This window comes from Drosophila bipectinata, chromosome 3R (genome assembly GCF_030179905.1).
Source record: "Drosophila bipectinata strain 14024-0381.07 chromosome 3R, DbipHiC1v2, whole genome shotgun sequence".
Classification (NCBI taxonomy): domain Eukaryota; kingdom Metazoa; phylum Arthropoda; class Insecta; order Diptera; family Drosophilidae; genus Drosophila; species Drosophila bipectinata.
In genome coordinates this window covers 2,540,494-2,567,977 of record NC_091739.1, presented here as the reverse complement: position 1 = coordinate 2,567,977, position 27,484 = coordinate 2,540,494, and the positions used below count along the sequence as shown (strand labels likewise).

Genomic DNA, 27,484 nt, shown 5'->3' with positions numbered 1-27,484 from the left:
TATCCTGCACGCATACCACATACAGTGTGTGTAGTGCTGACGAATGATGACTATTAAAATGGCATCCATTGTGGGATGCCACTGCGAGCGCCATGTACCTCCTGCCATGCTCCTGCCTTTCCCGTTTCTGTTACTGCGCCGGCTCATTATGCACATAAATGATGATGATAAAAGTGGCATAAAACAGCGGCATCTGAATCCGGGTTGGGCTGGGGGCCGGCGGCTGAGTAGGAAATGGCAGCCTCGCATGACGACAGTAATAAATGTGTGATGGCGGAGCGTTTGTCACTCGGGTTTGAGTTGTTGGCTGTCATTGTACGGCAATCGCCGGGCTCCTGGGAATCCCTCCACCTGCTCCCCCTGCAGCTCAATCTTTACTAGTTGCCATAGGGAGTACATTGCCATTTCGCCTACTTCGCAGGTCGTCTCAACTTCTTCAACTTCACCGGCGACATGACTGTTCGAGTGGATACCACCTCGGCCTGGCTGGGACAGCTGTTTATGTCCCTCTCCCAGATTGGGTGCCAGCAGAACTTCATGCAGCGCTACGTCAGTCTGAAGTCCTTAAAGCAAGTGCGACGGTAAGTGACCTCCCAACTATAATAAAAGCTGGAATATAACCAAGTTTTGACTTTCCAGAGTGATGCTCACCAATGTTCCCCTGGTGTTCTTCTTCTTTTCCCTCTCCTGGCTGTCCGGCATGGTCATCTACTCCACATACATCAACTGCGATCCATATGCGGAAGGCTACATCAAGAAGCCCGATGAGATCCTGCCCTTTTTCGTAGAGGATCAGCTCGGATTCTTGCCCGGCTTTGTCGGAATATTCATGGCCACTCTTTTCAATGGAGCGCTCTGGTAGATCTACATGGAAATAGGTTTTGAAACTCCTAACTAATTTGTACAATCTTTAAAGCATGATGGTCTCCAACCTGAACTCCCTGGCCACTGTTTGTTGGGAGGACTTCATTTCGCAGTTTCCCAGGTTCAAAGGACTCTCCGACAAGCAACAGTTGAGAATCCTCAAGCTAATCACCGTCATCTGTGGACTAATTATCATGTGCGTGGCCTTTGGAGTGGGCCTACTGGCTGGTGTGATTGAATCCTCGCTGCTTGTGTTTTCGGCCACCTCGGGTCCCTTGTTGGGTTGCTTCATATTGGCCATGATGGTGCCAATTGCCAATTGGAAGGGCACCTCTGCCGGTATGATCACCGCCTGCGCCTTTGTCCTGTGGATCATTGGCGGAGGAATGACCGTTGAAAAGTCGAATCCCATGTTGCCCACATCGACGGAGGTAGGAATGGTAATGCTGGTAAAAATTGGATGTATTTTAAGGGGTTTTACTTACAGGGTTGCTCCAACCACAGTTTTTCGGACTCGATTACGAAGCCCTTGATGGAACCTGGACAGATGCCTTGGCTGCTGACTCACACTCCCATCAATGGATACAACCAGAGCTTCGTAGCCTCACCCCCAACAATAGCACCTGAAAGGTAGATACGCATTTTATTAAATTTTTCAATTTTTTAAATTTCTTATTTATTTCTAGATCTGGACTGGAGACCTTCTACTCCATTAGCTTCATGTACTACAGCTTGATCGGCACGGCGCTGACTGTCATCATCGGCACCCTGATCAGCCTGCTGACCCAGCACCCGGATGATGCCTACGATGGCAAGCTTCTCCACCCGCTGATCTTACGTCTGTGCGAGCGTTTCTCTGGCCACAAACCGTACTATCTCAAGCACGAGGAGGAGTCCGGCTTGAATGGGCGTAACAGCAGTGAATCCTCGGCCTCCGGGACGACAACCTCTAAGGAGGAGAAGGTCAACCACGGTTATGAATCCTCGCCAGAGGAGAAGGAAAAGAACAATCCCATTGCGGTGGTTTTCACCACATCAGAAGGAGCAAAGGAGCAGCCATCCATATGCGACAGTAGTCGGATCCAAATCGACACCGTGCCGGGAGAGGGGGAGACGGGCGTATACCGCCAGCTGGCTGGCAGATCTGCGCTCTAAGATCTGTCTTAGCCTGTCCAATTAGTTTGTAGTTCGCTAAGCTAAGACCTAGAATAGATCTATTAGTTAGCCAAGTGTTTTTCAAGTCTATAAAGATGCTGTGATTTTCTGCGCGCGACTATTGTTGAGCAATTTTCGCGCCTGTTGTAGCAATCAAGTTTCATTCGCATGTACTTATCGCATGTGTGTGCGTGACAGTGTGCAATAAATAAAGACAAATAAACGTATTTTTGTACAAATCATACAAAAAGATTACTAATGCCATTTTCGATTTTGCGCGCTTGACAATTTAAAGGTCAGTGCTGCCCATCAGCCAAATAAATGTTCGCTATCGATAACACAATTCTTTTAGAACCAGTTGTACTAAGTCGTGGGAAAAGGTGGAATGTTTTTAATTGTATTGTTTTGGATATTATTTTGTCGCAGAGATTGATTTCAAAGTCTCTATAAAAGATTATTTAAATTCCACAAAAAAATTTGTCTCAAAAATTTATGAAAAATTAATAAGTTTAAAGAAAAATTAAATTCTTTATTTAGCAAGCTTTAGGTTAAACAAGGTCGTAACTATTTGAATATACGAAACATGAGTAATAAATAAATGTTAAATTGTTTTGTTACGTGTAGCCATTCGATAGTTTTGTTGCCGGGCTAGCTGGGCTAGCTCCACTTTTGTCCATCTCTATTATGTGGGGATTTTCATTGTTTAGAGGTGCTGTGTCCAAAATAATGCACAAATAGAACGCAAAAGGCTAAGGCAGAACAAATAAAATATTTGAAATGGCTACGCTTGTAAAGCCAAAAAAGGAGGTGGGTTTGCAAAATAAAAACATTCGCGTACTAAGCCGAATTCCTAAATTGCAGAAGACAAAAAAACAACGTAGCGACAGGCAGATTCCAAAAGAGGAAGAGGAGGAACCTGCTAAGTTATCAACAAGTAACGATGAACAAAGGGAGGAAGAGCAGGAAAATGTATCGCTGCTGGAGGAATTGGAACGGGTGGCCGCTTTGGCTGGCAGCAGCAGTGACGCGAATATAGTTAGCCACGACTGTTGCATCTCCAGCGATGTAAGGGAGCTACCGGAGGAAAGTGCCGCAGAGGAGAAAACAATAGTTGTAACTCAAACGGAAGCCGAACCAAGTGCCCCACCCTCGACCACCAACGTCGTTCCCCACGTTGTGCAGTATCCTAATCTACTACCGATGCATGTATCCAATGCCCAAGTAGAGGAGCAGAGTGCAAAGATTGTATACCGGCAAGCCGAAACTCAAGCCTCGGGTTTTGCCTTGGCCAGAAGCAATGTAAAGCCCCTTTCCGATGAGCAACTGCGTCAAATCTACAACTGCCCCGATCTGGATTTGGCGAAGCAGTTCGAGCTGGAGTTCCTTATGAACTCGCTATTAGAGTCTAGCGAGGCGGATCCCTTGTACGCTGCCCTGCTGGAATATTACGAGCTTCAGGGAAAGATTACATCCAATTTGCACGATGTAAAGAAATGGAGGAAAAACTGCGGAGTATCCCAAAAACAAATTTGGACAAAAGAATCCGTGACTCGAAACTTTAGTGGGACTTGTGGAGATGGAAATGCTGTGCAAGAAAGCGTCACATACGAGTAAGTACAAAACCTTACACTAAGCTGTGCTTTTAATTGCAAAAGTTTGTTTCCAGAATAATAAAGGTTGATCCGGTTAAGCTTGAGTTGGCCAAAACTTCACTGACTAGCCTTTACGACCTGGTCTGTCACACGTACACTAACAACCTGATCACCGCCAAGATAACCAAAGTAAAAGTAGACCAAATTATCAAGGACTTGCTAGTCTATCCCCATGCGGATGCCCAGGGGGAGATTTTCTTGAACAATGCCCAATCTGGAGCGGCCTTGGAGTGCGTTTCGCAGTTGCGAAGAGCCATATCCATACTATTCAGTTTCATCAGACGACCCAGTCCAAATGCGGTAAACTTAAGTCACAAACCCCCTTCGACATTGTGATTAACTCTTTTTAATTTTAGAATTTTGACGCAGACCTTAAGCAGTGGCTCCGCCAACTAATAGCTTTGCAATTACTTCTGGCCACGAGAGAGGACCACTGGTTCTTACTCTTCAATATTTTGCGGTGCCCCAATGGTGTAGGCTCTTGGGCCGCCCAGTTTTTGCAGCTGCCGGGAATGCAAATTGCTCCACGAAGCTCTCAGAAAAATGACCTGCCTTTGGATTTAAACTCCCCAGAACTAAATCACTGCATGGCTGTGCTTCAGATCCTGCTGATGCCGGTGAAGAAGAGAAACGAATATCTAAAGGGTCAGGCCCAAGCGCATCGCGACCTTTCAGAGGCAACAGGTACCACCGAACGATGGATTGTGGTAGACTCTGACGGGGAGGACTCGCATACACCTGCTGGTGAATGCATTGGCTTAAAGGAAAGCGATCTAATTGCTCTGCTTAACCAACTGCCGTTTGAAAAGATTTTTATGTAAGTCGGAATTGATAGTTGCGAAGCTATATTCTTGCACGGATATATTCTAGATCGGCCATGCGTATAGAAAAGTTTCTGGACGACTACATCCTCGAACCGGACATGATCACTGCCCAGAGAATGCTGGCTGTGGTGGTATTCTTTTCGCAGTTAGTCAAGATACTAGGAGAGGGACTGCTGACTTACAACAACGAAAGGTATAAGCAACTAGCCAAAAGATTGGGCCGTTTAGTGCGCCACACCCTCCAGTATATCTTTGACTACAACGAATTGTTTCTGTAAGTATTTTTAAGCCTTTTCTTATAAAATAATTGTATAAAACAAGAACCTCTCGAAACCGCAGAAACAACAGCCGACCCAAATCTAACGAACTCTTCGAAAGGATTCAAGTGGAACTGCAGGCCCTACTTATCCGAGCTTGTGGTTATATTTACCGCACCCGTAATCTGGGCACCTGGCAATACTTCTCCACCCTACCCTTCGGCACTCTGGACACCGAGGTTGTTTGGCATCTGTTCTACTACTTGAACGTGGGCTTCCCCGTCGATTTAGCAAATGATTTGGTCGGCAATGCCGAAGCTGCCTTTCAGTCGGACGAGTTTTGGAACAAATTTGATTTGGCTAACGCAGACGTGGCTCCGGACGACATGTACTATCTGCTGCAGACCTTCTTCGAGATGGCCAACGATCGGAATCGCAGCAAAGACGCCAACTTAGTTAAAGCCATCTGCCTTCACATTTTTCACATTGGCTACATACACCGCTCGACCCGGGAGTTTTGCTATAAGGCGGCGCGCGATATGTTGGTCAACTTGATGGATGAACATCTGATGGGCTGCCTGCTGGTGCAGATAAAGATGCGGTATGGGGAAGTGGACCAGGCTGCTTATCTGTTCAAGGCTCTGCCCCTAGAAAACTGGCATCCCAACATGGACAGCTTTGAGGTTCTTTCCAATTGGCTTCTCCATTTCGATTATCAGTCTTCGGAAAGCCACTTAGCCAGGCTTATCATTGGCCATTTGAATTGGGGTCTGGATGTGGAGGGACGGCTCTTCCTGCCCCACAACATTCACGTACGGATGGCCCACCTGGTAAGCGAGGCACTTAACAAGTTTGCACCCGAAGTTATTGGCGCCTCTGGAATTTCTGAGAGCGTGCGCCAAGTCTCCTCGCTGATCGACTCCACTCAGACGAGTCGGGAACAGTTTACTAGCTGGTGCTGGCGTATGATCTCCCTGCTGCGGCTTCATCTTATGGACCAAGGGGTGGAGTCTGTGAAACGAACCCTCTTGCATCCCACGGAACCATTGATGTTTATACCAGAGCTGGAGCGCATGGATACCATATTTCAGGGGGTCACCGAGAACCGGCCGCTGGCTTTGTATGTGGGCATGTTGGTCAGTCTGCATGGCCATTCTATTCCCCTCATCTGCCAGCATGGATTCAACTTGCTGCAACAGCTACTGCTGGATCATAGACATGCAGCCACCATCCGTTGCCTTGAGCTGATAGTGCCTTTATTTTTAGAAACTCCTGAAACGTTGGCCACTTGTGAAAGGTATTATCCTTACACTTCCTTGAAAACATATGTTTTGTATATATAATTTCTTTTTCAGTTTTCAGAGACTTTTGTCTACCCTTCTGAATGCCGACAGAACTTATTTGAAACTGGCCAAGGACATGGTATACGCCAACTCCATTGGTCCCATTTTGGAGCTCCTGGACAACATGCTTCATCACCAGATTGTTTCGTATACAAGGTTGCTATTTAAGTTTAAATATTTCTTAATCATCTTTTCATTATTTTACTTCCTTCAGCTTTGGCCTTTGCTCACCTCTCAACCTCTTGAATATTTGGCTCAACTGTTTCACCACTCTGCCAGGCTGGGCTCAAAACTCGAATTTATTGTACCTCCTTGATAGGATGCTGCGCATTTCCTACCAGTTCCCCGACTGCCGTGCGCAGGCTGTCGAGTTCTTCTACAATTACTACAAGGTATTCAACAGTAAAAGAGTGGAAAGTAGCTCTGTATACCAATTTTGTATTTATATTCGCAGGACTGCACGGATTGGAAATCAGCTCCCAAGGGCTCTGCTCTGAAAGTCTTTTTCGGCGGCCAGGCATCTTCTCGAATTCCCCTGATCTCCCCCCAGACATGTTGGCTAAATTTAGTGCTCCTAGAGATTGAGTTTAGACTAGTGGACACGAGAATTTGGCCAGAGCTGCTTCGGCAAGTTTCCGCCCAGCCTGTAGAGGCAGCTCTGAAGAAAACACTGTCCTTGGCCAAGGTGAACTCATTTCCTGCCAGCCAACTGGTGATCTACAAACACGCCCAGCTGCTGGCCAGCATGGAGAGTAACCACGCCCTGTTTCCCATCGTCTGCCAGAAGTTCTTCGAGCTCTACCTCTGGAGAGTGCCCACAGAGAACGAATCGCTCAACTTTAGTCAGAACTTCGGTGTGTCCGATAAGTTCTACGAACACAATGTGCCTTTGATGAAGAGTATTAAGTCGCAGCTGAAGTCTGCTGAAACATACCACTCAGCCTTGGCGACAAAATGCGCCAACGACGATTCCGCGGCCCACTTTCATCGCAGCTGCGTCAAGTTGATGCAAAGTTGTGCGCTTTGGCTGGAGGACACCCAGATTAACCGATTCAGCAGCGACGCAGAACAACTGCCGCCTCAATACAATTGTGAAAAGCTGAGGGAACTACTGGGTGGCCATGTGGCCCACTGGACGGAGTTCCTGTGCCTGGCCACGCTGCGGAAGGAGCAGCGAAATCAGGCGGATGTTTGGGGCCGAAAAGTGCTTAGGCTGCCCAACCGAAAGGCACCGAGGACTCCAGTGCAACCAAAGCCACGAACCCCTCCTGCGCAGCACATTAAAACTTTGTTGAACACTTACGAAAAGAGTGTAGCCATACCTGGCCACGAACGAGTCGAGCCCATCCAAACGCCCCCCATCGATGGAGACCTTCTGTCTCAGCTAAAGAAGCGGATGACTACCTTCAACTCAACAGCCAAGTGAGAAGCTTAGGTTAGCTTTTGAAAATCCTTGTAATTTTCAAACTCTTTCTTTGCTAGCCACTATCACTACAAGACCTCAGAGCTGAATTCCCTGAATTCCAACTACTTGGAGAGCGTTCCGGGCTTGTACCAGATGGTTCCCTACGAAGAAACCCGCAGGAAGGAATGCACTTCGCTCATCTTTCACCGAAGCTGCACCCGTGCAGCCCAGATTACCCTCAAGCCCGAACACATACGTATTAATGAAGTTATTTCCCGAAAGCTGAACGAGAATCGGGAGAGACATGATAAGCTCGTGGAGGAGCTCCTGGGGGCCATGAATGTGGATGTTTTCGCACAAGCCATTGAGGAATTCGGCGTCTACATTGGAGCCATTCTGCAGGCTCCCATGGACGAGAGGGTTACTCAGTTGGGAGTGAAAAGCTTCTATCAGTTGGTGGACAACCTCAACGAGGTGACGATGAACTTTCAGCCCACGCATGACTTGTACTTCCAGGTCCTGGATAAGCTAGGGGTGAGTATACATGCCGTTTCAAGTAAATTAAAAGAAAACTAAGAATATTTGTAGATTTTCTTGCAAGCGGATCAAGCGGCCCAGGGCTTAAGCGTGCTCCGACTGGCCCTCAAACGACCTGATCTCCTGGAGCTTCTGGCTGGCGTTTTTGTGCCCAGCCGCACCGATGTGGGCCACTTTCTGCCAATGTACGAGTTTCTTGTTGAATCCCACCTAAAGCGGTGCGACACGCAGACCCTGTTTGTGCTCTTCTCGAAGTTCGATCTGCTTGGGTGGTTGGAGGTCTATCAACCCAAGCTGAACGAAATCAACCGTCTCCTTTTGTTGGTGCTGCAAGGCTTGGAGGCATGGTCGCAGCCGGACAGCAGCCTGCTGCAAGATCTTTTCCGCCGGCACTTAGTCCACATCTTTGGCTACGACTTCCCCCAGCACTACGGGGAAGTCATGCAATTGGTATTGGATCGCGCCTCAGATCAAAAGCTGATGCCGGTGGTTCTGGTGGACTTGCTTAATGCCTTGTTCGTGCGCTGCAACTGCCCAGAGCTGACGCTGGAGGACTCCGAGGTGAAAGTGCACGAGGTGGCCCTGGACTTTGCCCGGCGGCAGAAGATCTTTAATCTGAAAGCTGCCACGGACACGCTGTTGCTTTTTTCGCGGCACTTTCAAAAGGAGCGACTGCATCACGGTCTCCATGGATTGTATCCCAAGCACAAGGACTACTGTCATCCACTGGTCATGTGGTTCACCAGTTTTGGCCACGTTCTATTGGCTTCGGCCATTTGCAGCTACCAGGAATTGCTAGCCGACCAGAGTGAGTTGATAGTGAGGTCGCCGAAGGAAGACTGATAGATTGTACTTTTTCCAGTAAGCGACATTGTCTTTGGCTCTATTGTGGAGACGTACGGGCCATGGCTTATTCCGTACACGGAGCAGACTGCCACTGGAGTGGCACATTGGATACGACAGCTGACGCCTGGCCAGAGCAAGGTGCTCTTGCCCTGGAGCGAACAGCAGGTGGGCAGCAGCAAGCTGATGATTCGCTCCTTCGTGGCCACCACGTTGCAGGTGTTGCAGTTTCTGCCGTCGTCGAACAAGATCCTGGAGCACGTGTTCGCATGGTATGTGCACCACTTTGCCCAGCCCAATATTGCGGGCTATGTGCTGGCTCCTATTCACGAAGGATTGGCCCAACTTCCGTGGCAACGCTTCTTACCTCCGGCCCAGCACATTGAGCTTCTGTATGAGAGCCTTCAACGCTTTCTGCCAGAGTCCCATGCCATGCTGGGACACATCTTCATCCGCGTGGATTGGAACAACTGGTTCGTTCAGATGCCCCAGCCGGTGGCTCTGTTGTCCCATCTCTTTGGCATCTTTGTCAAGATAGCCTTCGAACCAAACATCCACATCCAGCCAAACACAAGCAAAATCCTGGAGGAGGCCATTCAGTATCCGTGGCATTTGGTCGAGTACAGCGAACTGGAGCAATTGCTCAAGTGGTTTGTGGCCAGTGTGGAACCGGCCATTGTCCTCAAGCTGCCCAACGAGACCAACTATGCCGATCGCGCTGTGTTGGAGTAAGCACATTTGGGAACTTCCTTTATTTTTCTCTAATTTTGTCTCGTTGTAGACTTATTCGCTTGGCATGTGCCATGTTGCCTGAGCGCTCCAACCAGGACGCTATTGTGCTGGGATCCGCTAAGCGCATGTTATACACCCGGTCCATGGTCCGATTGCAGCGAGCCGGAGGATCCAAACATAAGAAGCTTATGATGACCAAAGATGGGGAGCGCTTCTTCACCGACGCGTTCCTGGAACTCCTCAATAGCATTGACCGGGCAATACACAGTTGTAGTGAACACCGCACGCCGGAGGAGCAACGGCGGGAGGCTCTGAATCTGATGCTGGAGCTGGTGGCTCCCACTCAGACCCAGAGCCAGGAGGTTTCCAAGTGAGTTCGCGGTAACTTTCCAAAAGGAAAAAGTAAACTTACTGTGTTTATTGTTTAGTATCCACATCAAGGCTCTTGTTTGGTGGCAACAGCGGTGTGCCCCCGGCAACCTGGTCATGTGCTCCACTCTCCCCGCTATTGGTCACTTGAACAACTACATTGCAAGCATATACACTTTGCTAGAGTCCAGCGTGGAAAGCTACTTCCGAACCTCGGAGAATGCCCCGTGGCACGCCCCAAGCTGGCAGGGCTTACTCGAGTCTCTGAGCATGTCTCTGCCGAAGCTTGATCTAATGCCCATCATGCAGGGTGGCTACCTCTTCTCTCTACACGTCTTTGTGGTGTACAAGATGGAGGAGATAGCCTCGGATGGCGACAAGGTGACGTTCCTACAGGACCTGAGCCAGTTGCTGGAGAGTGTGAAGAGCACGCCTGTAACGGAACCACGCTTGGCTATTGTGTGGGGTGTAATCATTTCACGTGGCTGTCAGGTCCTCCAAGTCAACCAGCAGGTGAAGAAGCCACTATATATGCTCGCCCGGCAGCTACAGGCTGCTTCCACAAAATCCGAGGGCTGGAGCGATGGATTGCTGGGCGCGATTGGACTGAAATCAGAGGTCATCACCAACAGGTAGGTTGTCAAAGCAAACGCGAGTCTTTCGGTTTCATATTTAAATGATGTTCCTTACAGACGAAAAGTCCTAACCCGCTGCTTGGCCTGCGTCATATTCTCCCTGTTTCCGGCCAACCGAGATCTTCGCTTGCCCTCGGAGGAGTACGAGAGCGCCATGCGCGAGCTGTCCATGCTCTTGGCCAACAAAAAGTTCTCGGAGGAGAAGCCCTCGATAGTGCGGGCCGTGACCCTGCTGAAGGAGTCTGTCTTTCCTGAGCCGCGGTCGGTTTCGCACTTGGTGTGCCGGCTGATTGCAATATTCTACGATCAGAGCTTCTTGACAACCATTCCGGAGGTCTGGGACTTCGACTTCAAGCTTAGCTCCACGTAGCTTAGGGAGCAGGCGACGAGGACTTCTCATTCAAACAGCCAGTTGTGTTATTTTCAGAGTGTTGAATATCATATATCTAGGTTTAGGGTCAATAAAGTGATGTACTTGTGCAATTTTGGAAATTGCCAAGAAAACATAAGCCATTCGACTATGAATATACCAATTCCAAATATATTTTCGATTGACACGGTTTTTGGTGATCTTGTTTTACATAGAAGTTCATTACATTCTGAATGGGCACCCTTTATAGGGCACACAATTTCATCTTTTCTATAAATTTATTAAATACGTTATCTAGATCGCGCATACTTGACGCGATTTGTACCGGAATACATACATATATATCCTTCGTAATAATGATGAGTGAATCGACTGTACAATAATTTTAATGATACAATTCAAATGAACGCTAAACACAGAATATAAATACATATGGCTAAACGAACAACAACAGGTGAACATGGGGGGCCTACTCTTAGACAGGAATAAATAACAGGGCTGAGAAAAGCGGGCGCAGCCGGGCTCCGTTCGAGCGGTAATCAGTCTTCCACGGCAAAGTTGGATAGCTGCAGGTGCTGCAGGTTGTTCCGGGCCTCAAAGTAGCCCGTATCCGTTGGATTGTCAGGCGTGGGCACAAACGGTGGCTCTGTGTTGCCAATGTTCTCCCAGTCAATGTCGGCAAAGTGCTGCATTTGTTGCACCTCTTTGGCAGCAGGTCGCTCCGCGGGGTCCATGGTCAGCAGGAGCTCCACAGCCTCCATGGCTTCAGCAGATAGCGCCTCATCGCCTTCAGGCCATTCGATGTCTGCAAGTACAAAACTTAATTGAGGTCTTACTTTAAAAAAAAAAACAGGTTAACCCACTTTTGTTCAGAATGTTGTCAAATACTTTTTGAGGCGTCTCATCGTTGAAGGGTGGAATACCGGTCATGAACTCGTAGAAGCACACACCCAGGGCCCACCAATCCACGGCGGGGCCATGGCCTTGCTTCAGCAGTAGCTCTGGAGCCAGATAATCCGGGGTTCCCATGATGCGTTCATTGGAAATACGCGCACCCCTCCTCACAGACTTCGGCGTGCGAAACGGTGTATTAATATTCATATTCTTTGGAGTCTTGGGCAGGTTACCAGCGCCATGGTTGATGGGAGACATTGTGGGGTCGTCGGCCAGCTTAAGGTGGTAGTGCACACCCGACATCTTTTCAACGGCCGCATGCTCCCGTTTCTTATTTTCTATCGACAAAGGCAGTGCGAAGCGAGTAGCCTTCAGTTTTCCCAGCAAGCCCCCATCGCGGCGGGGCAACTTTTGGGACGAGACAGGCGTGGAGAAGACCACATTGGCCACGTTTGCTTCCGGGCACAGCAAATGGTTCATGGGCAGTTCGTCATCGGAGAGGGAACGAACCTTGAGGACTCCCCGGATAGGCGACGAACGAGCCTTTCTTTTCTTCGGCGTGCTGCTGCCAATGTTCAGGATTTCGATCTCCTGGGTGAGACCGGTGTTTTGGCTGCCATTGCCCGAGCTGGAGCCATCGGCATCCAGACTGGACATGTTGTCGGAACGATTGACCAGATTGATCTTTCGTTTCATGCCGCGCAGAAAGTCGGGGCGCTTAAAGTGCTTGGAAAGGTTTCGAAAAGGTGAGTTCATGTGGATCCCACTCATCTCGTTTCCATTGGTCATGTTGTAACTGCGGGAGTAGTCCGAGCAGCTGAAGTCCTCCTTGGACTGACTCAGGTTTTCGGCCTTGTTCTCGATAGAGGAGGCGGTGCTCTCACTATTCAGGTTCAGGTGGCAACTGGAGTTGTCATCCCCCTTGCGGCTTGACACGCCGGAATCCTCCTGACCTTTTAACAAGCGATTGCGCTAGGTTACGGTGATATATATCAGAATTTATGTCATTACGGGATACATGATTAAAATAAAAACATTCAACAAGAAAGGAAAGCTATCTTCGGCGAACCGAAGCTCACATACCCTTGCAGTTGTAAGGCGGTTTCTATTGTTTAGTTTATATGTTAATATATGATAAAGGATGGACATGGATTGAGGCACTCGGTATACATAATGAGGCATTTAATTTTAGAACTACATATATGCTTATTAATAAAGATATAGCCTTTACTGTCATCGGGATCTTTCCTGTGGGGTGGATAGAATCTAAAACATCGTAAGGATAGGATGTCCCTTTCATCAATAGCATCAATTTCAAAGGATACTATCAACCTCTTCTTTCAAACATGAATGTTATGAATTTTCCTAGCCTTCATGCTTAAATCTACTCGAAAGTAGACATACATCACGCCCCCTGCAAGGGTATAACAAGGAGATGGATAAAAGAATTACAAAAGGAGCCGAAGGAGACAAAACACTGACAGGACATGCACATGCCAACGCACCTCGTCGAGGGATCGCCTGCGTACCATGGAGAACTCAAACGAGGGCTCGTTTGCATTCTCCAGCTTCGGAAAATGCTTGCCACCTTTGGTGGCCAAGTTGTTACTGCTGTCCTGCTCGGCCAACTTGCAGCCCTTATTGCGGAAATGAACCATTACTTTGGCACTTAGAGGCAAAGTAACTTACCTGGCAGGGAACTGGATCCAAAGCAAACTCCACGCGTCGCTTGGTGGGAGCAGCCTCCGTAGCCGCGACTCCTGATCCAGCGGACTCCAACGGCGGCGAGCACTTACTCAGGTCGGCTGAATTGCAGGTGTGGAAAGAGCAGGACGAGCTGCTGTCCTGTGGCTACAGGAATCAAAAAATCAATACATAAACTAAGAGATTATTCTTTCTTCTACCCACATTAATATTGGTGGTGCACGTGTGGGTAATGGAATCGTTAACCTCCTCGGCTGAGAAGAAGGGCGATACTCCGGAGATCTTGCTGTCACTCGTCTTTTCCGCCTCATTTAGCGAAGTGTCACCCTCGCTGTCGGACAGCTCCATGATCAGACTATGCTTGTTGATGGCCTGGAGAAGGTGGGAAGTGCCAGTGCCAGTAACCATGGGTGCTCCTCCCATACCGGCCACAATGTGTCCTGGCAGAGCGGAGCCATAGTCTTGCAACTTCTTCTCGGAACCAAAAGACAAGTGCGAGGTGAGCGACAGAAGCTGGCCTGGGGTCCGGGCATTCAAGTTTGGGGAGCAGTTGATTAAGTCGGAGATTTCCAAATCCCTTCGCATATCGATCTTGCTCAGCCCAAAGTCTGTGAGCTTGACATGACCTGTGGCGGACAAGAGCATGTTGTCCGGCTTGATGTCGCGATGGACGATTCCATGCTGGTGGAGATACTGCAGCGCCATTACCATTTCGGCCACATAGAAACGGGCAGTGACCTCGTCGAAATATCCGTACATGGCCAGCAGGGACTTGAGATCTCCCCCGACCATGTACTCCATCACTAGGTAAACGTAGGACAGCGACTGCAGCGAGTAGAACAGGCTCACGCAGAACTGCGAACGGGACAGGGCGAGGGCGTTCCTCTCGGTGATCACCTGGGAGACCATGTTCTTGTTGATCATCTCCGACTTGCGCATCACCTTGATGGCGAACAGCTTGTTGGAGTCATTGTTCTTGTAGCCCAGGAAGACCTTACCGAAGGCTCCTCGGCTGATTGGTTTGATGATGACAAAGTCCTTGATCGTGGGAAGCTGGAGTTTCATAATTTATTAGAAAATTTGTACAAAAATGGAGAGTGGAAAGGGAAGGCCAGTTTATTTAGAAACAAATTCGATACATGAATAAACCCTTTAAGGTAACCAAAAACAGACCACCAGATCAATCCTTTGATCCAAATAACAATCCAGGATTATTTAAAAAATTACTTTAAGAACTACTGTGGTGTTGTACACATTGTCGGAAGGACATATCGCACGTATAGTCTATAAATATCATAAGGGTGTAAAAACCTTTCTCTTCTTAGGTGTATTTATTTATTTTCCTTTTTCGGGAACCCACATTTTTGGCGCCCTCTTGTCATCAAGTAACTGTAAACCTATCACGTGTCCTCTTTCCTTACCTTTGCATTCTGGGAGTGGTTCTCCGGCTTAGTGGTGAGGATATTGATCTTGTCTAGCAACTGCTCACTGTCGATCAGCGAGTGGGTCTTCTTGGGAGTCTTGTAGTCAATTTGGGGATCCGACTGGGAAGTCGCATCAGCGTTTTCCATATCTCCCAGTTTACCGTCTTTTTTGATCGCGCCTTTTACGCGTTTACCAAGTTGAGAGCTGATGGGCTAGTAGGTAGGCCCAAATTAAATTCACGATATTGATTTAGTATTTTTTTATCGTTTATTGCACAATTAAAAATTTTAAAAAGCAATTTGAACCGAGCAGCGCGTCGATATTGGTTCAGTTCGTACGTGTGACCAGGGCTACGAAAACAATGGCGAAGGCACAAAAGAAGGGATGGCCAAATAGGGAAAGTAGTCACGTTTTGTTAAAAATATATATTTATCCGTTTTTAAAATATTTTCATTCTATTAATTTTTCTAAATTTCTCATCCTAGAATATATATTCAGACGGCCAATACAACTCGTGTTTTGTTGGTAATATTCTTTAAAAATCAAAACTATACACATCGAATTTCACTGATCACATTTTTGAATAGTGTGCAGCCCTAGAGTCGCAAGCCAGCCCTGGTTTTATCGATAAATATTTTATCGATCTCCATATGGATATCAAGCGTTATTTTAAAATCCATTGTCAACATCCAAATCCAATCACTAAAATGTAAACATATCGATTAAGGATGTAGTCTCATGTGCCGGCCTACTTTTTAGAGGTTATTTCAAAAAATTTTTTTTGTAATAAAAAATAATGCGATCGTTTCAATTTTCAAATATGTTTTTATAAGCATCATAAACTATTTGAAAATATTTCGTTTAATTTATTCTTGTGTAGTTTAATACACTTTATAGCATGCCAAAGTATGCATATAAAAAAAAAAGATAGGTCCCTGGCGCAGGTGATTTCGACTGCTAGAGTCATCCGAAACAAAAAATTAGAATAGATTATTGTTTTGTAAGCTAATGGCTCTGTCCCGTACTAGAATGAAATATTTTCATCAATAAACAACAAAATGGCGAACTCACAAAACAAAAAATTAAAAAAAATTTAAAAAATTTATCTTAAATTAATGATAAAAAAAAAACTAATCATTAAAAATAAATGATTCTAGTACGGGACAGAGGTGTTACTTTTAAGAACAACATATCCAAATTTCAGCTAGATCGGTACCATAGAATTTTGTGAATCACCTGCGCCGCACACAAAAATGTCGTTTCGAGAAAAACGCGTTTAAAGTTTAGACGCTACCGAGAAACTCATACTTTTCGGTGTAGGCGCGCTCTCGATTCTGGGCTGTATCTCTGTCATTATTTGATATTTTTATTTGAAACTTTAACAGTACATTCATAATAAACAATACTACCAAAATATAAAAAAAAAAAAAAAATTGATTTTTTCAACCTCACACATGAGACTACATCCTTAAGAGACTTCAAATTTTTCAAAAATCCATTTTATTTATGAAATACGTATTACATTTTTACAGATCAAAATAGCTTATTGCATATACTGGTGGTTGGAAAAGGACAATCAAAGAAATATTTTTATTCTTAAAAAAACTGCATTAATTATAGTGTAATGGTATAATATAAATGTGTATTTTGTTTTTCGGTTCGATACCCAATTAGGCTGGGTAAACAGGCTTAGATTTGAAGCGATTCTTCGGAAGATGGTTGCTTTGTTAGCCAACAGCCATCCACCGAGAAATCACAGTCGAGATTGGTAAAACTTCAGACCTGGTCAAGTTTTTGTTAAAAAATACAAGACCAGGTCCGACTGATAGAAGTCGTCACATCTCCTTACTATGTAATTTTACGTCCAAAACACAAATTACCATAAAGAGGGAAAACCAGATATGCTACGTAATACTTATGATCTAGGGAAGTGATTATGCTTATATTCTTCTACATAATGGAGCAGCGGGATCGGTTAGTCTCCGTATCCGCCGACTCCACGACCGGTGGAATATTCTCTTCGTTGACGGGAACTTCTTCGTCATTGCCATCAACACCTTTCTCGGCGGGGATTTCTTTTACGGGCGAACCACCTTTCTTCGGCGTTTCCACACCGGCCTCCTGGCCCACAGACAGATCTTTGACAACTTCCTGGCCTTTCTCCTCCGCTCCTTCTGGCAAACTGACCGAAGATGTGTTTAGCTTGGCCTCCTCCTCGATCACAATGCCCGACACGTTTTGTACCTCGCCACCATCATCGGCAAACGGAGCCTGATCCAGACACAGACGCGTCGGATTGCTGATGGTCGTCTTGGAGAAGCGCGCACGTAGCAGGCTAAATGGCGACGGCAGATTCAAATGGAAAATGTCGAAACGGGCTCGCTTCGGCGGCGACATTTCTACATCCTGGGCCAGATCATTGGTCGACTGAGATCCAGAAAGCACCGGAGGAGTACGGTCACGCTTGCGTCCGGATCGAAAGATGGAGAACGAAAACGACGAGCTGTTGGGGATTTCAGATCCCACGGTGGCGTTCATACTGGCATTGGTGCAGTTCGAGGTGTCCAGATCGCTGGGAGCGCACCTGTAGCTGCCCACCTTCGAGGGCGTCAAAGTGTTGAGTCCTCGTATACTGCGCCGGCCACTTATCTGGGCGAAAGTGCGTGGCGGAGCCGTGACGGGTGAACTGGAGGCCTGGGCAGCCAGTTCCACCTCAGTGCTCTGCTTGCTGCCGCTTCGGAAACCAAAGATACTACGTCCCGGTGTGGAGGTGGCCGCTGGCTGGGCATCCAGGTTACTGCGGACGCTGCGTATGGGAGATGCATCCACTGTTAGCGGCTCCATTTCCACATCCTCGGGTTGTGCTGGCGGAGATGGTTCCGCAACTTTAGTGGGAGTCACATCTACTGATTTCTTTTGAGCCGGCGAAACGGAAGGCTGCTTGGCTACTGGGGACGTCTGTTGGCTGCCCGACTTGCGAGTGGATTTGCGCTCCTTGGTGGGCGTACTGGGCTCCGGAGCCTTCTCCGCCTCCTGTGGTTCATCATCCAGAATAATGACTACATCTGCTTTATCTTCTGGTTTGGGAACCTCAGAAGCGATAGCTTCCTTTTTGGATTCCTCCGCAGTTTCATTCTTCTCTGCTGGCCCTTGCTTCTCGGTCACCACTTCCTTCTCCACTTTGTCAGAGGCCTTATCTTTAGGCTTTGACTCCTTCTGGTCCTTGCCATTCTGCGGGGGCTTCTCCTTGCCGTTGGTGGACTTGCTGACGCCGTTTTGGCTCTTCTTATCCTCATCCTTGGAGGCACTAGAAGACGCCGAACTGCTTGACGATGAACGCGTGTGATTGTGAGGCTTTTTCACAGCTCCCAACGGGGCGGTGGCATTTACTTTTTGGTTGCCACCATTCTGGGGGCTGTTGGAGCGGCCATTAGTGCCGGATTGTATGCGGGAAACTGCAGAGCCACCGCTGAGCGATAGGGGTAGGCGACGACCGGGGCCACTGGGACCTGCACCAGCTCCCCCTCCTCCTGATCCACCGCCTCCAGCACTGTTCGGTTGCGCCATTTTGCTCAACATTGGTTATTCTTGGCCGTGTTGCACGATCTCTGCAAGGGATCCAAACAAAGGGTAGATGGGTTTCATTAGTTGACTGAAGTGCATCGAAATCGAAATGAAAACTAAACAAGTACGAGAATGCTGCGGTTTGTTTACACCACATTCCTCTCGAGAACCGGCTCAAGTGCCTGTCCGCCCCAGCCCACTTACCACAGTTCTGCTGCTTTATTATGAGAATTTTTAATCACAGTAGAGTGGCTGTTTTTCCAATCTCTTTGGTGCTAATCTCTGGGTGACGCTTTGCGTTTATCTCTTTTTTTTATCCCAACACGTCTAGACTCTTTCGTGTCTGAAGATTGACTTGATGTGATGAGTGGTCGGCGATGGCTTAAGTAGCGATTCGCAGGATCAGGTCAAAGCGCAGGTACTGCATAACTGCAGGTACCTGGCTCTACAGCTGCCATTTATGACATCCATCTGGACGCCCAGATTAGTACGCCATAATTACCAGGAAAGACCAATCGCGAAGCGACATATGCTAATGATCGCTGCCAATTTTCCCGGCCAATACCTGAGTAAAATCCCTTTTCCCTTGGGGTGGCATTTCCACTCCTTCCCTCCTCACTGACCTGGCCCAACACCGTATATACTTTTCGGTTCTACTTGACTGGTTTCGCTCCCCCAAAATATTGTTAGCTGGCTTCCGTTCTATTAAATGCATTCGAAGCAAAATGAGACATAAACCCTACAAACACCGGCCAGCACGCGAGGCGGCCACGGGCGTTGTGTATATTTCTCTACTTGTTGGCTTGCTTTGCAAGCAAAATAATTCGATGGGGAAAAATACAGAAACCTAGAAAAGGCGAAAAACAGAGACCGAGAAGTGGAATAAAATGCAAGACAATTTTCTTTTCCTAGGCCGACCTACACTAAGCAGACAGCTCGATGCCATTTAAATGGGAAATTCTCAATGACAAAAACCAGGATCATGGAATACCCTGAAACTGCATATTTTTACTCAAAATATTATATTATTAGAAGATTAACCGTTTTTCAGACTTGCAACCAAACATATCTTTATTTTATTCTATATTTTTCGTAAAATTAAACACACCCCGTGGAAGGGTACCCAAACGGGTTGCACCCAAGTGCATTTTCTGTGGGAAAGCAAAGGCAGGGGACGCCGTTTAGAAAGAAATAGCATCGAGCGGCTCGGTGACTTTGGTTTTCTTTTTTAGAAAGTGGAAATGCGAATGCGAAAATTGCGGCCAGCGCACGATGCTGTGCCCAGCAGCGAAAAATAATGAAATGCAATTGCAACTGCAACTGAAATATCACAGCGGCGAGATATGAGTCTGTGTTGGGGGAATGCAGGGACGTTAGTGTGTGTAGGCAGTGGAGCGCATTTATGCGCCAAGCCCTCGCGATAGGGGAATAATTATTATAATGCTATGCTCCTCGCTTTTGTTTTGACATTCGTTCGCCAGAGTTGATTAAACTCGAATCCGAAGCATAAAAGCCCCTTTGTGTGCTTGAGCAGTTAATGGAGGTTCTCTTGCCCATCCCGCAGTTAATCAATTTAAACCAGTTGCGATCTGATCAGCAAAAAGCATAAACACCAGATAGCCCTTCCTCCTTCTCGCAATAAAAAACAGCAAAACATTGAATCGCAAGAAAGCAAGCCGTCTGGATTTCAGTTCGTCTGCTTGTGTGTGTGTGCGTGTGTGAGAAAAGGCGGCTCACAGTGCGCGCCAAAATATTGGTCTCGGCGCATGTAGTTCGAATTGAACAGCTTTCTTTATTTTTAAAATTAGAGAAACTTAAATGTCAATGTCTACAGGGGCGCTTAATCCTTTAACTTAACCTAATTCAATGAAAAAAACACTCCGCTTGATATATCAGCCTTCAGGCTTGTCCTTTGTGCTTTGCCACCACTGTACCAGACAATTGTCGGAGGCTCAATATTTAAAAATGGCGGCGCGGGTGCTGCAGCAGCAACAATTCGAGATATGAGTTTTTAGGAAAATGAAATTATATCCGCGTGTTTTATAGCAACTAGGCAGCTGCAAGCCCTTCGCAAGGTCATAAAACTCGATCAGTACGTCTATACTTTTAACACATTTCGCGATTTAAAAATCGGCCGGTTTAGTTTGTACGCGCAATCTTTTTATGTACACCAAGCTTGCAATCCTACCGCAACAAAGGACTCGTAAATACCTCGCTCACTTTATCTCCCCAATTGGGCCCCCAGTCTGTTATTAGTTAACACAAACCTTTTATTTTGGCGTCGGCGACAGTTTAATACACGGTAATTGATGCGCTCCGAGAAATTGAGTTGAATTGCAACTGACGCCGACCGATATAAAATACAAACAACGCGCTGAAAAATGGCTGTATGCTTGATAGAGCTGGAAGACCATCGACGATAGTATCGATGGTGCCTTAGCTGCGATGAGCAGCGACCATCGATAGCTCCATGGAGTTTGTAGCTGGGAATTCTTTGTAAATAAATATGTATATAAAAAGAAAATTTTCAAATCTTTTTAGATATTTTAAAAAAAGAGATAATGTTTTTAAATTAGAAAGTTAAAATTTCGCTAACACATATTTTAAATAGGTATATTTCTGTCAATACTATCGCATACATAAATTGTTGAGACCACCACCAACGAATTGGCGCCAAAATTTAGTGTTGCTAAGCTCCAATTTAGTTTATCAATTTGCTATCCCCAGCGATGTCTGACGATATTTTACATATATTATATACATATGTTGATTCTTCATTACTTTTCTGTTAACCATTTCGCTTTTATAAGATACACTTGCGTATTTTTAATATAAGTTAGTCATCCATCTATCTATTATCTATTCTACGTCAAATATCTACTTCTTACTCTCCATTTCTAGTTCATAATTATCTATCTGTTTTTTATTATAATTACAGTTCATTTTTAAGAAGTAAAATCTACGATATTTAATATTTTACTTGGGCTCTATCGATAGTAGACAGCCAGCCTCTCTTTGACAACCCTAGACAACAACCCTACGCCTAAATAAACTTTAAATCGGCAAAATCAATGAAATAACTGAAACACCTTGGTGAGTACCTTTCAAAAGATCGATTTGTAGTCGTCTCGACTCCGGGGCCTCGCAGATTCCACTCCAAGAGGCTTACTTAATTGAATTTTCCACAAAACATGACGCATCTGCGGCGGTTCCATGACTACGCCTTTCCATTTGTACCGGAACCACACACACATACGGCGCATTAACCCACACCGTCTTACATTGGACCGAATCGTACCACACGCAGAGTGCGAACGGAGAAGACGGAAAAACTAAGAGCGACACTGGAGAAGAAAAACCAATCACAACCCAGTAGTAGCAGCACCAGCAGACATGGCCAATCTCCTCGAGAATCAACTCTTTACGGCGGCCAAGACCATTGAGCAGCAGCTGGACCAGCAACTTGATCGCCTGGATAACTTGGACTCCGATGATTTGAAGGTCTTGCGTGAGCAGCGCCTTCGCGAAATGAAGGAGCTGAACAACAAGAAGCAGGAGTGGCTCAGAAACGTAAGAAGCAGTTTCCAATAGGAATCTTTTCAACCTTAAATTTCATCAAATTTCAACCTTAAATTAAATAAAGTTTCATTTTCCAGGGGCATGGCACCTACTCTGAATTGGCCGACGAGAAGGAATTCTTCGAGATGTCGAAAAAATCACCAAACATTGTGTGTCACTTTTATCGCGACAGCACTGAGCGCTGTAAGATTGTGGATATGCATTTGAAAATCCTGGCTGCCAAGCACGTGGAGGCCAAGTTTTGCAAGGTTAATGCGGAAAAAACGCCATTCTTGACCCAACGACTTCGCATCAAGGTAATACCCACCATTGCCTTGGTAAAGGATAGCAAGACGAAGGACTTTATTGTGGGCTTCACTGATCTGGGTAACTGCGACGACTTCTCCACGGAAATGCTGGAGTGGCGCATCGCCCACTCGGGAGCTATTGAGTACAAGGGAGATCTAATGCAGCCACCGGATGTGAAACGCAAGCCGTTCATAAATCGCCCACAGAAGACAATACGCGGCGGCTACGATTCAGACGACTCAGACATCGACCTGGATGACTAACTACGGGCAGCTGGTCCCACGCTCTCAATGATTCCCCTAGCCCCATACTCCTACACTCGAGACACTCAAAAGAGGTGATGGAGAGCACGAAAAAGCAGAGACACACACACAAATCAAAACCTAGCACATGGATCTAAACCAATTAGGCGTACTTTAGCGATATTTATTTAATTATACGATATACGATTCCGATCAGTATCTGCTACGGTTCAACATCCCCAAAACCCCCTCCCTACATAGAATGTAAGTGGCTTATTCGGTTGCCTTTTCCCCACGATTATGTGCTTTAATCTATCAGTTCAATCAGCTGCCTCGAAGGCTGAGCCACCCTAGCGAGCTTAAGCGTACTCAAAATTTGATCTTACGGTATGGAACTCCATGCAATACCTTCTGTAATTCCAAATCCACAATGCACCCACACCTGAAGCACATATATATGTATGTTTAGTTGAAGATAGTTTTACGGCCTGCGTGTAAAACAAAAAGTCATACACACACAACACAAAAGACAAGAAACAAGACATCTGGCATATATATTTTTTGAACGGCTAAAACAAGGTGTATTGCATTTCCTACTGTAGAGGTAACTAACACATATGTACAAGTTTTTATATTTATTTTTGTAACTCTACAAAGCATACAAATGAAATCAACTATTAAATTGCATGTTCAAAACAATACGCTAATTGTGTCTCTTGTTAATGAGCCAGATGGGAAGTGAATGTTTGGAAAACGGACACATAGTTCATACAAAGTGTGCCAATATCGATCAATTATAACGTTGCCATGGATATCGTGGCCTTTAGTTTAGTTTTCAATATGAAAAGATGTCTCTTAATTATATTTACGTATATGTTTCATATGAATATCTACCACCACTTATCGGTGGTCCGATAAGTACTTAGCCTCCATAAGAAAAACGAAAATTTTGGAAAAGTGGCGATTTATTTCTCAACGTAATCTCCTTTTAGCTCGATACACTTGACCCAGCCATGCTCCAACTTCTTTAAACCGTCTGAAAAATAAGTTTTCTCGAGTTCTACAAAATAGGCCTCTGTGGCGGCGACGACCTCCTTATTCGACGCAAATTTCTGTCCAGCGAGTGACTTTTTCAAGTTGGGAAACAAAAAGAAGTCATACGGGACCAAATCTGGAGAATATGGTGGATTGGGTAGCAGTTCGTAGCCCAATTCGACCAATTTGGCCGTGGCGAGGGCGGAAGTGTGAGCCGATGCGCTGTCATGATGGAAGAGCACTTTTTTCTTCGCCAAATGGGGCCGAATTTTCTGAAATTCGGCGGCGAATCGGCCCAATAATTCGGCATAGTACAGCCCTGTGATCGTTTTGCCCTTCTCCAGGTATTCGATGTAGATCACCCCTTGTGAATCCCAAAAAACTGTGGCCATCACCTTTCCGCCCGATGGGATAGTCTTTGCCTTCTTCGGAGCAGGTTCGCCGGGTGAAGTGCACTGTTTCGACTGTTTCTTGGTCTCTGGGGTGCACCAGTGGATCCATGTTTCGCCGACGGTCACGAAACGACGCAGAAACTTCTTCGGATTGCGCTTAAACAGCGACAAACACTGCTCTGAAGTGGTCTCACGGTTGCGTTTGTTGTCCGGAGAGAGTAAACGCGGCACCCATCGCGCCAACAGCTTTCTCATGCCCAAAACTTCGTGCAGGATATGACCCACGTGTTCTTTTGAGATGCCTACTCTCTCAGCTATCTCGCGCACCTTCCATCGACTGTCTGCCAATACGAGATCGTGGATTTTTGTCACGTTATCCTCCGTGGCAGCCGTTTTCGGGGCATCTGGACGTGGCTCATCAAAAACCGACCACGTTGAAACTCGTTGAACCAATTTTTGACAGTCGCCATCGATGGAGAAGAGTCACCGTACACAGCATCCAAGCTCTTTTTGATTTCGCTGCGCGATTTCCCTTCCAAAAACAAAAATCGAATCACAGACCGATATTGCTCTTTCTCCATTTTTCTAAAATCCGCGGACCGATTCCACACGTAGTCAAAATAAAAGTCAGAATCGGCTAAAATTTCGACAGTCGGGAATGTAGTACACACTAGCAAGTACTAAGTAAGTAAGGCTAAGTACTTATCGGACTGCAGATTTTTTATTATACCACCCTTGCAAAGGGTACATATATTAATTTTGGTCAAAAGTGCGCAACGGATGAAGATGACATCTCCGACCTTATGTATACGTACTATTCGATATATTCTTCACCAGGATCACCTCCTGAGTTGATATCACAGCCTGCTCACACATTTTTTATTTCTTAGCACTCAGTATATAAATTCGGAACGGCCGGGATTGGCCGTCTATATCCTTTAGCTGCCATAAACCTGTTTAATCGCAAATGGAATTTGGTATTTGTTAAAAATACCAACTTTGGTATTTTGGAAAATATTGGGATTGGGATTGGGATTTTTCTTCTAATTTTGAATTCTAATAAATGGGCTTTTTTATAAAATTCTTCAAAGGATCGGCCCAATATATCCGGTTGAGATTTATTCGTTTCCGCCGATAGTTAGCGTTCCCTTCTTGTTTAATTTTGTTTTTAAGTTTTATTTATTAAAATTTTTAAGATTAAAAAAAATAAATAAATAAAAAATAGACACTTGAAAATTAACTTGAAATTATTTCACTTATAAATATAAGAAATAATGAAAATTAAAAACTTTAGAAAGGTAATGGATGACCAGCCAATAGTAGAGACAAAAGGTTGTCATAAAATAAAAACTAAAACATTCTAAGAAACCATTTTATTTATTTTGGTTTTTAAAATTATACATTTTCAGAAAGAGACCTCGTTTCTGCATCTTTTGGAAAAATAAACTTTGAAACTCATATGATCAGGTAAGTATTCGGAAAACAGCTGTTAAAGGATCATTAGGTGAAAATACTCCATCTTTAAACAGCTGCTTTCCGAAGGGTTGGCATCCCCTAACGGAGGATCGATAAGGGCGAAAAGAGACGCCATCCGATGCCATATTTACCTGACGCCGTAATCCCGGGTAACATACTTAGCTTGATCGCCATAAAATCGAAATCAGGCAGGCGACAAAATATTTCTAGGAACTTTACCTGCCAGATGAATAAAAGCCGCCCCCCAAAATCAGCTCAGCATCATTGGTTTTCCAGTTCCCAACGAGGAAAGTTCGCGAAAATGGTTCTGGCTGCCGAAGTGAGAAATATTGTAAAGGCTCTAAAGGGCTCGAACAGCTGCGAGGAGATCGCCCAGATACTTGAGTGCGACGTGGAGAGCGTGGTGAGTTGCATCCGAGAGTGTGAGCTGCTGGAGGGTAAAACAGCCACCCTGCGTCTGCCCCAGAAACCCAAGACCCCAGTCCAGCCTCAGGCGCCACTTCGGGAGGAGGACACAAATCGCGAGGCCGCAAAGCGAGAAGTGGGCAGGCCAAAGGTTTTGGAAAACCGCCAACTGGTTGAGCAAATACTAGCCCGTCACCCAAACTGCACATCCGTTGATGTGCAGAAGATACTGATCAGACAGTATGGCATAGAAGTAAGCCGAAGGACATTGCAGCGGCGCATCAGCGAGATTCGATCCAAGCTAATCCGGGACGGAAATAGAGAAGTCACAACCCCGGCAGAAGAGGAGAAAACAACGACTTCGCTCAGTATGGAATCAAAGCGAAGGAGGGTGGCCTGGGCGAAGGCCCATCAGGATTGGACAGTGCGCGACTGGCGTAACATTTTTAATATGGACGACCTCAAGTTTGTGGAGGGATCACCGCCAAAGGAGATTTTTCTGGACACCCTAGTCGGCCCGGAGGGCACTGACTGCAGCGACCTCAATCTTCTGGAGCAACTGATGGCCATCATCCAGCCAAGGATTCAGAACCAGGCTCCGAAAAACGTCTACGAGTTTAAATCAGTTTTATACGATGTCTGGCACAGTGACCACGAGATGGTGGACAAGATCGAAATGCTGTACGAATCCATGGCGTGGCGAGTGACGGCGGTGATCCATAGTGGTGGAGACCTGACCGAATTCTGCTAGCCTGGCTAATGATTTTACAGTTTTTGAATGTCTAATTAAAAATTAAAACATTTAAATTCTTTGTTTTAAACTTTTGTAATGCGGATGCCAATTATAAATATTATGATAGCTAAATTTAAGCTTCTGTTTATTGCCAGAATTTCTAAAGTTATAATAAAAATTTAATAAAAAAATTATATTTTATTTACTGACATTTGCCAACTCAGGGAAGTCTTTAAAAAATTTTTAGAGTTAAAAAAAATGTATATCTTCGTAATTTTGTAGTTCAGATTAAAAAAAACATCTCCAAAAGTACAAAAAATTCTTTCCCTTTTTTTAATCTCAAGGTCTAACCAGCCTTTTTGAAATTAAAATTATTACCATTCCTTAGAAAAACGACATTTATTGTGATTTAGAATTCACCCTCGTTTTATTTTTCAAATTTCCTTTTTTTCTACCTCAACCTTAGAAATGCTTATTTTTGGGCAAAAAATAAATGATTTTCATGCTAACTTTGTATATTTCTAAAATGTGAGTACAAAATTTTAAGAAAATGGCTACTAAATACATATTATATCGCTAGAAAACATCCTAATCAGTATGGTAGGAGTATCCATAAATCCTCGTATAGTTCTTAAATTTTATGTAACCGAATTTTGAAAATAAACAAAGATATTGCTCTCTGTTAACATCTTAACATTTATCGGGTACCTACTGTAAAAAAAACTGTTAGATTTTAAACTGTCGAATGTGCAGCCCTGGAA

General features: G+C 45.5%; 6 protein-coding genes across 9 annotated transcripts in view; 4 read left to right on the top strand and 2 right to left on the bottom strand.

Moving 5' to 3' along the window:
• LOC108130858 (sodium-coupled monocarboxylate transporter 2) overlaps positions 1 to 2,246 on the top strand; it is a 34,311-nt gene extending 32,065 nt beyond the window's left edge. For all 3 annotated transcript variants that reach the window (XM_017249523.3, XM_017249522.3, XM_043211935.2), the window contains 5 exons: positions 422 to 581; positions 640 to 858; positions 917 to 1,295; positions 1,352 to 1,494; positions 1,551 to 2,246. In XM_017249523.3, the coding sequence (XP_017105012.1) occupies positions 422 to 581; positions 640 to 858; positions 917 to 1,295; positions 1,352 to 1,494; positions 1,551 to 2,019 (1,370 nt within the window). In that variant the 3' untranslated portion in view covers positions 2,020 to 2,246. The remainder of the gene's footprint in view (positions 1 to 421; positions 582 to 639; positions 859 to 916; positions 1,296 to 1,351; positions 1,495 to 1,550) is intronic.
• Positions 2,247 to 2,698: 452 nt separating this feature from the next.
• On the top strand, positions 2,699 to 11,160 carry Epg5 (ectopic P-granules autophagy protein 5). Its single transcript, XM_017249468.3, has 15 exons — positions 2,699 to 2,826; positions 2,881 to 3,629; positions 3,686 to 3,971; positions 4,028 to 4,488; positions 4,542 to 4,769; positions 4,835 to 6,049; positions 6,108 to 6,251; positions 6,310 to 6,487; positions 6,550 to 7,517; positions 7,578 to 8,034; positions 8,089 to 8,845; positions 8,900 to 9,608; positions 9,662 to 9,982; positions 10,041 to 10,613; positions 10,674 to 11,160. The coding sequence occupies exons 1-15, from the start codon at positions 2,797 to 2,799 to the stop codon at positions 10,984 to 10,986; spliced, it is 7,389 nt and encodes a 2,462-aa protein (XP_017104957.2). The 5' UTR covers positions 2,699 to 2,796; the 3' UTR covers positions 10,987 to 11,160.
• Positions 11,161 to 11,333: 173 nt separating this feature from the next.
• On the bottom strand, positions 11,334 to 15,364 carry gwl (serine/threonine-protein kinase greatwall). Of its 2 annotated transcripts, XM_017249469.3 has the most exons (6): positions 15,006 to 15,364; positions 13,789 to 14,637; positions 13,570 to 13,731; positions 13,386 to 13,517; positions 11,850 to 12,852; positions 11,334 to 11,791 (listed from the first exon to the last, which is right to left on the bottom strand). In XM_017249469.3, exons 1-6 carry the CDS (start codon positions 15,153 to 15,155, stop codon positions 11,526 to 11,528), a joined length of 2,562 nt encoding a protein of 853 aa, XP_017104958.2. In that variant the 5' UTR covers positions 15,156 to 15,364; the 3' UTR covers positions 11,334 to 11,525. The 2 variants fall into 2 exon arrangements, with proteins under 2 accessions (XP_017104958.2, XP_017104959.2); XM_017249470.3 differs by lacking the exon at positions 13,386 to 13,517.
• A 1,128-nt stretch (positions 15,365 to 16,492) lies between these two features.
• kuk (kugelkern) lies at positions 16,493 to 20,967 on the bottom strand. The gene is made up of 2 exons (XM_070281012.1): positions 20,841 to 20,967; positions 16,493 to 18,615 (listed from the first exon to the last, which is right to left on the bottom strand). The coding sequence occupies exon 2, from the start codon at positions 18,586 to 18,588 to the stop codon at positions 16,960 to 16,962; it is 1,629 nt and encodes a 542-aa protein (XP_070137113.1). The 5' UTR covers positions 18,589 to 18,615; positions 20,841 to 20,967; the 3' UTR covers positions 16,493 to 16,959.
• Positions 20,968 to 21,512: 545 nt separating this feature from the next.
• LOC108130884 (thioredoxin domain-containing protein 9) lies at positions 21,513 to 23,381 on the top strand. Its single transcript, XM_017249556.3, has 3 exons — positions 21,513 to 21,666; positions 21,881 to 22,143; positions 22,230 to 23,381. Exons 2-3 carry the CDS (start codon positions 21,967 to 21,969, stop codon positions 22,701 to 22,703), a joined length of 651 nt encoding a protein of 216 aa, XP_017105045.1. The 5' UTR covers positions 21,513 to 21,666; positions 21,881 to 21,966; the 3' UTR covers positions 22,704 to 23,381.
• Positions 23,382 to 25,646: 2,265 nt separating this feature from the next.
• Positions 25,647 to 26,892, top strand: LOC108130750 (uncharacterized). The gene has a single exon (XM_070282258.1). The coding sequence runs from the start codon at positions 25,704 to 25,706 to the stop codon at positions 26,739 to 26,741; it is 1,038 nt and encodes a 345-aa protein (XP_070138359.1). The 5' UTR covers positions 25,647 to 25,703; the 3' UTR covers positions 26,742 to 26,892.
• The last annotated feature ends 592 nt before the right edge of the window (positions 26,893 to 27,484 follow it).